The sequence below is a fragment of the Parambassis ranga genome, chromosome 1 (assembly GCF_900634625.1).
Source record: "Parambassis ranga chromosome 1, fParRan2.1, whole genome shotgun sequence".
Taxonomy (NCBI): Eukaryota; Metazoa; Chordata; class Actinopteri; family Ambassidae; genus Parambassis; species Parambassis ranga.
This window is the reverse complement of record NC_041022.1, coordinates 4,450,396-4,462,886: the sequence shown is the minus strand read 5'-3', so window position 1 is coordinate 4,462,886 and position 12,491 is coordinate 4,450,396. Positions and strand designations below refer to the sequence as shown.

Genomic DNA, 12,491 nt, shown 5'->3' with positions numbered 1-12,491 from the left:
GTTCACTCACTTTGTGTGCGTTTGTGTTGAGTGGTGTAATGGAGCTGTTGGCATTGTGTCAGTGACATCCTCACATTGTTGTCACTGTGTGTGTGTGTGTGTGTGTGTGTGTGTTAACGCAATGTGTGCTGCTGGTGACGAGACGCTGTTGACTCTCAGGCTAAACATGGTGTCTCCTGTCTGGTGTCCAGTGGCCTGTAATTCCACACTTGCATGCAGTGCTTGGTGTGCGTGTGAGTGTGTGTATGTGTGTGAGTGTGTGTGCGTTCATGTTGTGTGTAACCTGACTCTTGTTTTCCATAATAACTTAGCTGCACTGTGTCATTTACATAGCGGAAAATGCCTACGCATGTGCATATTGTGTGTTTTTGTGAGGATGAAATGTGTGTGTGCACGTGTGTGCGTGTGTGTGAGTGTGTGTAAAACCAGATCTTCGTCTTTATAAAGGTCACATTCTGATGGACAAAAGCTCGTCTGTCCTCTTTGCTGATACTCAGGAACAAACGGACGCCTCTTGACCTCAGACAGATCTCCATCAATGGATCCCTTTGAGTGTGTGTGTGAGACTGAATTGGGCTTTTCTGGATCTGGTCCTGACTTGATTGCTTCATTACAGGTTTTGTTGCTCTGTGTGTTGGCCCACATGTCTGTGCTCAGTGTGGTCATCAGGCTCTTTAAGTAATCGTATAATAATGAGATAAAATGAGGTCAGGTGGCCACTTTAGAGCACGTTAACACATATCAATGCATGATTTTATCATTTGACACCCTGACCTGAGGAAGCCATGATGGAGTCACATGTGAGCCGCGGTCACATGACCGACGTTCAGAGAGTATCTGTCTGACCTGCAGCTTTCTGCAGCTGCTGTATAAACACAGTTAAACATCAACGAGAACTCTGATGTGTTCTTTGTGATGCCAGCCCTGCTTTTAGAAATCAAACCCAGAACAAGAAGTTGTGTGTGTGTGTGTGTGTTTATGGTGAGAATCAGGTTGTGTGTAGTCAGTGTGAGTCTTTGTGTGTCTTACCTAACACTGATTTCTGAGGTAACAGAATCCAGCTGCTGCTCAGAGCGCAGCCCAAATGAAGCCAGATGTTTCCTGCAGGTTTTACTGCTCCCCTCTCTCTCTCTCTCTCTCTCTCTCTCTCTGTGTGTTTGTGTGTGTGGTGTGTGTGCAGTTCTTTGTGCTCTCTCTCTCTCCTTTACCAGGAATTCTCCTGTTTGAGACTCTGAATGAGGCTGTAATGATCTCTGTGGATGAGTGGCCGCCTCCTCTCAGTCTTTGAGCAGCAGTCTGTTATCTGCTCACACACTCACACACTGCGTGTCTCCTGTCCTGCTCTGCTGTGTGAGGTGGAGGCGGTTGTGTCTCTGTGGAATTTGTCCTGCGTTGGTTTTAGGTCAGAATGTGTGATTCAGAGTTTGAATCATGTTTCACGGTTTATCATCCGGCCTCCATCCTCTCATAGCTCAGATGATCATTTCACTAACATCATGTTGGCGTGTGTGTGTGTGTGTGTGGTATGGTGGCTTTTACTTCTTTCCTTAGACGCCTGATGTAGCTGTGAACTGATCCTCTGTCTGCAGTCTGATGGTTGGATGTTGACGCTTCCTCTCTCTGTTCACTGTATCCTAACTGAAACACTGACAGAACAGAGGACGACACACACTGTATGGCCAAGAGTGTGTGGGCGGCCGGCCTCCATGTTTCTGCTTCCTGTCCTCACATTCAGCCTTTATAAAGTCTGATGAAATGAGGTCAGAGGTCAGGTGGGCCTGAGGTCAGGACACACTCTTCATCCTGCTGCCCCAGCACACTACAGCGTAGAAGATGACGCTGGAGACCACCGAGTGGTAAAACATCTGCAGCATGGTCTGGCAGATGTTGAAGGACCTGACTCTGTCCCTTCTTGTATGTTGCCTCTGCATTTGTGGACCAGTCCAGTTTGCGGTCAATGTGGACACCAAGGTATTTGTAGCTGTCCACAATGTCCTCGTTGGTACCTTTGATGCTGACCGGGTCTGGGAGTGTCTGGTGCGTCCTGAAATCCACCACCTGTTCTTTTGTCTTTGTGACATTCAGCTGCAGGTGGTTTTGTCCGCACCACTCCAAGAAGCTGTCCACCACACTCATGTACTCCGCCTCCCGACCTCTGCTGGTACAGCCCACAATGGCAGAGTCATCCGAGAACTTCTTCCAAAGGGCAGGGATGGTCATCAGTCTCAGGGAAAAGATGTGCTGGAAGACCCCACACAGCTGTGTGACGCAGTCCCTGAGTACTCTGGGACAGAGTCTATCCGGTCCTGCAGCTTTTCCCGGTCATAGACAACTGAACTCCCTCCTCACATCTTCTGTGGTGATGGTAACTGTGGACACAGAAGAGCAGAGAGCGAGATCTGATGGGGGAGGGAGGCAGGGAGGCTGGGGGGTTGTTAATGGAAGGTGGGGTAAGGGGGGCAGGGTGATGTTATTGATGTTAGTGATGGGAAGGTGAGACTGGTTAGTGTGGTTAGGAGGAGGTACATTGTTATAGACAGGTGTTAATGGTGCATCACAGGAGGGGTGAGGGGGAGGGTGGTCTGGGAGTGGACTATCAAACCTGTCAAACCTGTTGAAAAACAGGTTCAGCTGGTTGGCCTCCTGCAGATCTCCATCCATCAGCTGGTCAGAGATCCTATTGTGGCCGGTGACTCCATACCTCCCTCAAGTTGTTCCGGGCAAGTTGGCTCTCCAGCTTCTTTCTGTCAAGTGATACAAGTTCATCCACATCAAACTTTTTTCATGCAGACAGACACACACTGTGATCATCTACCTCCCACTATCTGCTCTGAAGCTGCAGCAATGATCAATGAATGAAGTTTGAACTGTTGGTCTGAAACAGGAACATTTAGCCATCAAATGTCAGAATACACTGATTGATTGTCCATGATTAATCAATCATCAACTGCAGATCTAGCAGATGTTAGGATTAACAGCTTTACAGCTACAGACTGCACCTGGGGTCCATTCAGGGTGTTTAAGCTGAGTCTGTATCACCCCTCACTCTTTACACAGTGTGTTCACTGTGTTGATGTGCTGTCTGAATCAACATCTGTTCGGCTGACACAGCACTGATGTGATTAAAGAGGCTGAGGAAATGATGTGAGTGTGTGAAAGTGAGCAGCCTGCATGGCTCAGAGCAGGCGGTGGAGAGAGGTCACCTGAGGAGGAGTCGGAGCAGACACACAGAGTGCAGACGTTTTATTCACGTTGAGCCGGCTTCAGACTCGGTCCACCTCTGTGTGTGTGTTCCTCGCCTGGTTTGTGTCTCTGTTTTTTTTTTGACCTGCGTCTGTTACACTCCGACACCCGCCTGCAGAGCAGTGGTGCAGAGCTTCTCTGGTTATTTGATCTTTATTTAACAGCTGACTGTGTCACCAATAATCAATCACTGTATCGTGCTGAAGTATTGACGACCTCATGTTGTTGTTTCGTCTCTCAGGTATCCCCAAACCACGCACCACTGCTGCCCTGAGCCCTGCCAATCATCCGTCAGCATCCGTCGGGTCAGCGGGGCGACCTGCCGCGCCCTCCGTGTCAAAACTTCCTGTAAAGGGATTACCCACAAGCCTTAGCTCCTCCTCACTTGGAAGCTCAGAGAACAATGGAGGCACGAACAGAGGTGTGTGAGGACGTTTTGTTTGGTGTGGTTTCCCTTCTCACTGCCGACTTCCTCTTCTGTCACTGTTAGTGTGCCCCCTGTCTCACACACACACACACACACAAATATCCACAGTCAGATCCTCTCTGTCGTTACTCATCACCTCTGTGGAGTGTCTGTACAGTTTGTGTAGACAATGTTCACATGTTTATAGATATATAGACATGACACATGAATGTGAAATAAAATCATCATCTTCACCTGCTGACTGTGTGTCAGATAATCTCCTGACCTGTTCGACCTGTTCGGGCTGAAGCTTCTTCCACCGAAGGATATTTATTAAAGCAATAACTGAGCCTTTGAAGGCTCTCCAGGCTGGCATCACTCCAGGCTGGTGTGTGTCTGTGTGTGTGTCAGCCTACAGTTACACTGTGTGGAGGGGAGGAGCAACACTAAACATGCTGTATAAAAATACAGTGTTAAAAGTCAGTGTGAGGAAAACTAACATTTCCAGCAGCACAGACGGTGCTTCCTGTCTGAGCTGATCACCTGCACACACACACACCTGTGCGTTTGTTTTAATGATGAATGTCATGTGACTGCTGCTCACAGTCCATCATGGCTCCCTGGTTGTTGCTGAGGAGGGCTGAGAAAACAAGCCTTTTAGAGGCGGCTGTGTGTTTTGGAGAGGATTAACAGGCAGTGAAGTGGTGAGGTGGAAGCTTGGATTTGGATTTTCAGAATGAACTGCAGTCTGTGGAGTTAAACGGCTCCTGATGAGCAGGGTCAGTCTGTTGATGACCTCACTGCTTCGATTGAATGGTTTTATTAATGGTGCTGTGAGTGGGATTGTCACCTGGATGCAGCAAGTGTGCTTCTCCTCAGGCCTGAGGACTTGGAGGAGCTTGTTGTGGATAACTGCACGGACACCCAGCTCCGTGTTATCAGATCCTGTGGTGGAGGCTGTCCAGGCCGTTCTCCATGCTGGATGGAGGAGCTGAAGGAGCACAGCCTCACCAGGACGCTGCGTCCATTTCCTCACCCAGTGGATGTTATTAGAGCTCCTCCTGTCAGAGGACACTGACTCATCAATCAGCCCTCTTCATCTATATGCTGACAGGAAGCTTTATGCTGTTATCTAATTGATCCTGAGCGATGCACAGCTCACTGTTCACCTGTGTTGTTATTGTTATATTCGGTCAGACACTCGCCTGCCTCAGTCTGTCTGTTTCTACATTATTAGATTTAATGTGTGTGTCTGTGTTTACACATGTCCTCCTGTCCACCATCACAGTGATGGTAGAGATCACTGGGTTGTTATGGTAACCAGATTACATCTGAGGTTCTTGGTCTCCATGGTGATACCTAACCTTTCTGTGGAACACTGGTATGATGCACGGTCAGGTTAAGACCGGGTCTCATGGGAGACGTTTTAATCACTAATCCTTGTCTTGGTCCTGGATCTGTCCACGTTTCTGTGTGTTTTTCCCCATCGTCTCCTCAGAGCCACATGGACGTTGTTGTTGAGCAGGTCTGGATCAGGTTTTAATGGCAGAGAAGAATGAATAAAAATAATCTTGTGCCGCAGCCCAGAACACAACAACAGACTCTGACTCATGTCTGTTCCTCTGAGAGCTGCTGTGAAGTGTCCTCAGTGTGTCACACACTCACACAGTCTGAGCCACATGCTCTTATTTGTAATCTGCCCCATTAATGTGGATGGAGTGATGAGGTATCAGGGTCTTTGGCGCCCTGATCTAATGATATAATCTCTGAATAATCTCACATTTCTCTGCAGCACAGTAAGAAGCAGACTTGCTGTCCACGTGTGAGCAGAGAAGACGGCAGGTTTTTGGACGTCTCAGTGTTTGACATCTGTCTCTGTCCTTCACCGTCTTCAGCAGCTCCAGCAGGGACCAAGCCTGATGAGCGGCCCAGCAGGAGCGTGCTCCCTGTGGGCAGCCAGACTTCGGCGAAGCCGCCCAGCACCACGGCCCCCAGTGACACAGCTGCAAGCGGTGCTCCGAGGCCTCCTCCCACCAGGAGCCGAACTCAGTCCCTGCAGGCCAGGACCAGCACTACAGGTCAGCGTATGTCCGCTCCAGCTGCACCTCTGAGAACACACACAGTTTAAGCATGAGGCAGCGTGCACATGCAGCCGAGCTGCTTGAACCAATAGTTTAATAGAAAGTTTAAGCCCATATTTAAGTTCTTTTATTGTCACAGTTTCTGGCAGCCTGCTGCGTAGCATTCACTCTGATAACACTGTGCAGTAAACACTGCCACACATGTCCTGCTTTTATTTATTTGAACCAAACTAAACGCATAACCTGCTGAGATGAGCTCTGTTTATGCTGGCCAGTGTTTAACAGGTCAGGGTGGGTAAATTTTTAACGTTGCTGAATGTCTTTTTAAAAGTTTTATTTTTAATGAAAGTAAACTGCTGACAGACATCCTTATTTCTCTAAAGCACCATGAAATTAAAACAGATGCAGAGAGCCAGCCTGCTGTGAAACAGATCATCCAATGGGTTTCTACACATTTGGTTCATTCATGTGTTTCTTTCTTGTGTTTGGTGGTCGATCTAAATAAGACACTTTCTGTTCCATCACTGAAGGACTGTGCTGGATGTGATCCATGTCTGTGTGCTCCGAAGACTTGTCTGACATGTTAATGTCTGTTAGGGTTACATTATCAAAGTGTTTGATCGTGTGTGTGTGTGATGTAGAGGTGTGGATGACTTCCTGTCCTGATAATGGAGAGCAGTCAGCAGGTTATATCGCTCTGCTGAGGACACAGACAGATGTGCCTGTCTGGGTCAGAGATATGACATGTGACCCTGTTACAAGCAGCAGGGGCAGAGGGGGACAGGCAGGCTGACAGACAGAGAGACAGGCAGATGGACTGACAGGCAGACAGACAGATGAACTGAATCTCTGTTCAGACATAAATAAACACTGCGGAGGTAAAAAAATGGGCTTAGACTTCCTGTGCGTCCTCTCTGCAGGTCTGAAGGCTCCGACAGTCACCAACCACAGCACAGCCAAAGCTGCAGCTGCCGCTCAGACAGCAAAGGTCGCTCAGACTCAGGGGTTGAGCAAGCCGACGGCCCACAATCCTCTGCAAAGAAGCGGCTCGGCGAGACTCGGTCGACTGAGCAGCACAGGTGAGATAAGATCATCCATTATTAGTCCAGCACAGGAGAAATTAATAAGAGAGCGAGAGAGAGAGAGACACACACAACCACTCTCTCTCACACAAACACACACACTCTTTCTCTCACACACACACACACACATCTGGGCTGATCGACTATAGCTCATAGCCTGGAAGCTAAAGCAAACATAATTATCATCTCTCCGCTGGCCCTCTGTAATTATTCTGCTACACACACACACACACACACACTGTTGTGTTCTTTGAATCTGTGGGATTACTTTTGCGTCTGAGCAGCACTTGTTGTGTTTAGTTGTTGTTGAGTGTGCACTCAGCGTTAGCCTCATGCTAGTTGGTTTCATTGTAGCTGCTGGTCTCCTCCATGTTTCCTCCATGTTGTCTCTGTGAAGCTCCCCCCCTTGTCTGGGCCTGGGCGCCGGGCTGCCTCCCCTCTGTGGCCACTCCTGGAAGTCTCTCCGGGGCTGTGGGGAGCCACTACTTACAGACGTGCTGTCACCCTCATGATGCTAAACCGCCACACACACAGAGACACACACAGACAGTCCATAAGCCTCACACATGGTTTGATTCATACACCTCTCTGTCATTCACACAGAGCAGCAGCCCTCAGGCGACAGTGGTCTGCAATGTGGGCTCTTAAAGCTCTTTTTGTCTGTGAGTGTTAGCACACACACACACACACAGGGCCAGGGTTTTATTGTTTTGTGTGGTCGGAGGTCTTTTAGTGTTTCATTGTGGATCTGTAGCTTTTGAAGTCAGACTGTAGTTTTGTGTCAGTCTGACTTCTCAGGTCAGTTACCGCATGCAGCCAGCCGGGGGCGCCCCCGTGCAGAGAAGCCTGCTGCAGCCTCCTTATTTCTTTAAACATGAGGAGTCTTAACTGACAGGAGCACCAATGAACTGTAAAGGATTTATTAGCAGTTTTGATGTTTAAATAACATCAGTTATTTTAGAGCACACCTTTATAGGACGGACCTGTCAGTGTGGAGCAGTGTGCTTCATTGTCAGACCTGAGCTGCAGATGTTTATATGAAACTAGATTCCATCCATGTTTGATATTGGAACAAACTTGAATCTGCTCTTCAGTGTTTTTCAGCTGTAAAACAAAGAGGCGCCTGTGTTTGTGTGCACAGTGTTAATATGGCACCTGCCACTGAAATGGAGTGTGTGTGTGTGCGTCTTTTCACCTCCCCTCGTCATGATTCATCTCACATCTAAATGGAGAGCCAGAAAGGGAGGGAGCGAGCGAGCGAGCTGCCAGCAGAGAGAGATTATTCAAATCCCACCCACTCCCCTCCCCCTCCTCCCCTGCAGCATCCCTCCCTCCCTCCCTCCCTCTGTGTGTGTGTGAGCTTTAGAACAGCAGTAGAATAGAGGGAGTGTATAGATGCGTGTCTTTGTGTGTGTGTGTGTAAATTAGAGCTGTATTGCTGTGACACACACACACACACACACACACGTCTGTGGTGTGTTTAGCGGGAGCTGATCACTGCTGAGGATTTTCTCCCTCACACACGCGTCACCCGTTCCTCTCCATCTTCTATCGGTGGATTGTTGGCTCCACCTGGACGACGGCGAAGCTTGCAGCTATTTTTGGCGCCATTTTCTCTCCGTCTTCTATTGGCTGCGCTGCAGAGAGCAGCTTTTGATTTTTCGTGTTTCAGCAGCGACCCTAAAACTTCAAACTGATGAAGGGAGCGGATTAACACTCGTCCCCGTTTTCTCTGAGCCGATGATTGAAATTTGAAATCCTGTTGGTGTGCTGATCTCCACGTGGCGTTCATGAGGATGTAAAGGACCGATTACAGCAGCCGCAACCCAAAGTCGTGTTTTTCTGAGGAGGTCTTTACTCACCGACACTGGTCTGGTGCAGTGAACCGCTCACACACCTGTGAATTTGGACCACAGGGGCAGAAGTGGGTCAGTGTGTCCTACAGCTCGGGACAGTTTGAGACTTTTGGAGAGCAGGAAGTCAACGATCGGTGTGAAACCAGAGACGATGTTATGGTCTCCCAGACTGTCGCTGTCCAACTTCCATGTGAAGCTGACAGCCAAAGGACTTTTCCGAAACCTCCAGCTGCTGCCAGGATGCAGGAAGAACACGGTCGTCTTCCACGCAGGTCTGGACTCATCTTCGTCATCCCATCATCCAACCATCCACTGTTTCATCCTGTCATCACTCCCGTCCGTCCACCTGACGCTCAGCACCGGGTTCAGGCCCGCAGGTTCATCCTCATCACTGTAGCGGCTTTAGAAAAAGTTCCATCCATCTGTGTGTTTCCCCGCGTCTTCATCCTCCTCCTCTTCCTCCTCCTCCTCCTGCTGCTGCAGGCCTGATCTTCATCCTCCACAGATACACATGGCAGGGTGGGGTTGAAGAGGGAGGCTACCACGCCCTTTAAAGGCACTGTGTTTGCCTCTTCAATGTTAATACTGGAACTTATTTATTATAAAGCCATCTGTTAGATTTTCACAATAAATCCTGTGTTCACACACTCTCCCCTCCTACCTGTGGTTTGCATGATGTCGTTTCTTTAATCCAATTCACCCTCAAAGGCCCCTTTGCCCTACCACACCTCCTCCTCCTTCTCCTCCTCCTCCTCCTGCTCCTGTTCTCCTGCCTGGTGTTGGCAGCCATTGTTGCCTCCGTCTCTCCTTCTCTGTGAAGGCTTTCTGTATTGTGCGCAGCGACTACAGCAGCTGCCGTAGATGTATGGGCTTACAATAGAGCCATTGGTTGTATTAGCACTAACAGTGTGTGTGTGTGTGGAGCCTTTCTGCACGAGTGCTTCGGCAGTGGCGTGATGAATAACCGTGGCTCCTTTTAGCCCTGATACCCACGCCTGGAGGGGCACCAACCACGTGACTCGCAGACAAGAAATAGCCGAAGACACATCTGGCTTTTATTTATTCAGCCGTTAAAAAGAGGTTTCTCCTTTTGAAGGGAGTGAGAGGAGTGAGAGGAGTGTTATAGTGAGTGGCAGCAGCTTTTTCTCTTGAAGCTGTTGGTCGCTGTGATGTGTTTACTGCAGCTTCACAGTGAGGGTTAGGGTTAGGGTTAGGGTTTTATGTTCTCTGTGGAGTGCAGCCTCTGCTCCACCAGGGAGCAGCAGGAAGTAGAAGCTGATGTAAACACAGCAGCCACCACGGCGAGCCTTACCGCACAGAGCTGCATGTCTGTCAGCACCAAAGCAGCCGGTCCAGCTGGACGGAGGCGTCCAGAACTCTGTCTCTGAGCCACGCAGTGGTCTCTGAACTCCCACTGCCGAGTCCAGATAGGAGACATTTATTCAGGGAGGAGACATAAGAGCGCAGGAAGGAGCGGCCAGCCGAGCACGGAGCCTCCTCTTCCTCACACAGAGACATCAGCAGCGTGGAGGACTAGAAGCCTGGTCCCTGCAGCCAGCAGAGAGCACGGAGCTGATCCAGCAGACCATCATACAGGCGGCTGCTGGAGGCTTCTGGACCAGAGACACCAACACCTCTGAGTCTACCTCTCTGGATGGACTGAGGACAGACTGACTCACTGCTCCACCCAGTGGTTTAAGGGGGTATCGCACTGATGATGCGGTCTAGAGCTAGCTTGTTAGCATACTAAGATGTTTTTGTGAAAATCTGCCACAGAGCGTCCATGTCGAGCTACCAGGATGGAACATTAGCATTATGTGATGTACCAGAGAGTTCAGTTCAGTGAGGACACATCGGAATATTCTGCTGGACACTGCACCAAAGAAGCTAACTGCACCTCATTTCTTCATGTGGGGTTTAACTTGTGTGTTTGACAGGATCATCAATGCAGCTGCAGCAATTCGCTCCTTTCATTTGCCTCAGCTGATTTAATGCTCCTTCATCTACCACACACCGAAAATTCTGCATGTCTGCAAGTCGGCTGCATGTTAGAGTGATGAATATCCAGCTCCTCTGAGCTGCACTCTGTGTGTGTGTGTGTTCCCTCAGTCCATCTGAGCTCTGCAGCACGTGTTTGGCCGCGGTGTGCTTTCTGAGCTCCACAGACCCACTTCCCTGCTGCTGCCCTGAAATGTAGGTTACAGCAGGCTTTAGTCACCACATGTGCACGCGCACACGCATGCTGTGCTGCGGTTCAGCCGAGGCTGGCCAATCGTGCGAGCTGTAATCTGATGTGTGGAGGCTGCTGTTTTTCCTAATGTAGCGGCAGATGAGGGCATCGGAGGTCGTTTCTGGAACATCCTCCTGGGCGGTGTGGCCTCCTCCTCCTCTGGTGGTTTTAGGTAGAGATGTTCTCTGTGGAGGTCACGTGCACACATCTGGAGCTGCCTGGCCCTGCTCTGTGCTGTAGTGAATCACTACGGTCAGTGTGGCGTCTTTAATGAGCAGCAGGGCTTCTTTGTCACAGCTTCAGTCAGCCTGTGGTCTCCCCTCTCTGAGCCTCTCAAGTGGGTTTGACTCACCTACATGATGATGATCATGAGCCACAGGCTGTTTCTGTCCAGCTGAATCAGACCTGCTGCTAGAAGAGGAACCACAGTGAAGAAGACAATAACAAAAAACAGTTTTTATCTTAAATCCAGTGAAGAATTTCCATGTTTGGATGGAAACCTGACATGTCCCTGTTGTTCCTGCCATCACACAGGAGGGTTCTGAATCTCTGCATCCTGTGTAAAGAGGTCAGACAGTGTACCTCATCCCGTCCTTCAGAAGTATCATTTAAAGACTGCGTCACAAAGCCCAACATGAAGGATGCACCTGGTGGGTGCTTCACACCCCCAACGTATCCCAGAACTCCATGGAATGAAGTTTAGCAGCCGAGCAGTGAACCTACGTCAGCAGTTGCTGGGAAACTGGAGCGTGGAGTGACCTTCGCCGTCTGACAGCCACGCCTCAGCAGCCTGTGGAATCTTTCATAGGATGAGCGGTGGCCATTGTAGACAATGCAGGCTCCTGTCACCTAGCAACCATGAAGTGCACTGAGCTGCTGTGAGTTCATGACTGTAGAGTCTGCTGAAAATAAACCAAAACATCCATCAGTGGTGTTCAATGATTTCTGGGGGGAAATGCAGGGCAGTGCAGGATCCACCTGAAGGAGCACAGCCGTCAGAGTGGTCAGAGTACATCTGTGTGTGTGTGTGTGTTATTGGCACACTTATCTGTCCTGCAAACACACAGTAAAGAGCTCTGCCTGTGTTAATGAGGCAGCTTGTTAAAGACGGACCCACACGTGTCTTAATGAGGCCCTCATGCTGCTCCACCTTTCACTCACTGATCTGTTAGAGATTAGAGTTCAGCCTGTTATCCCGAAGACCAGAAATCTGCTCCAGGACTTCTGTCAACCTTTTGTTTTGTTTATTTTGGAGCCAGGAAGCTCTGCTCCTCCTCTTCCTCCTCCTCCCTGCTCCTCCCTGCTCCTCAGTGCTCCTTAATGCTCCGCTCCCTGATCTGACACCTGATGTTCTAATCAAACATATAGCGAGCCATCCTGCTGAGAGTTCATGAGACTGATAACAATAACAACATGGCCGACATTTAGAGTTCTGCAGTGCAGTGTTTCACGTAAAATAAACCTCCAGAATGAGCCAATCAGCTGCTCTGGCATCACAGCATTGGAAAAAGCGAGTGGCCGTAACCATGGAGACGGAGGAGGACACACGCATGTAACACCGGCCATGTGACCTCTGAGCCACACAACCTGCGT

The 12,491-nt window shown here is 49.5% G+C and overlaps 1 protein-coding gene across 3 annotated transcripts in view; it reads left to right on the top strand.

Annotated features, from left to right (window-relative positions):
• LOC114433456 (microtubule-associated tumor suppressor 1 homolog) overlaps nt 1-12,491 on the top strand; it is a 34,602-nt gene that overhangs the window by 10,092 nt on the left and 12,019 nt on the right. For 2 of the 3 annotated variants that reach the window (XM_028402221.1, XM_028402063.1), the window contains exons 5-7: nt 3,485-3,664; nt 5,545-5,727; nt 6,651-6,809. In XM_028402221.1, the coding sequence (XP_028258022.1) occupies nt 3,485-3,664; nt 5,545-5,727; nt 6,651-6,809 (522 nt within the window). The remainder of the gene's footprint in view (nt 1-3,484; nt 3,665-5,544; nt 5,728-6,650; nt 6,810-12,491) is intronic. The other variant, XM_028402149.1, reaches the window with a different exon arrangement.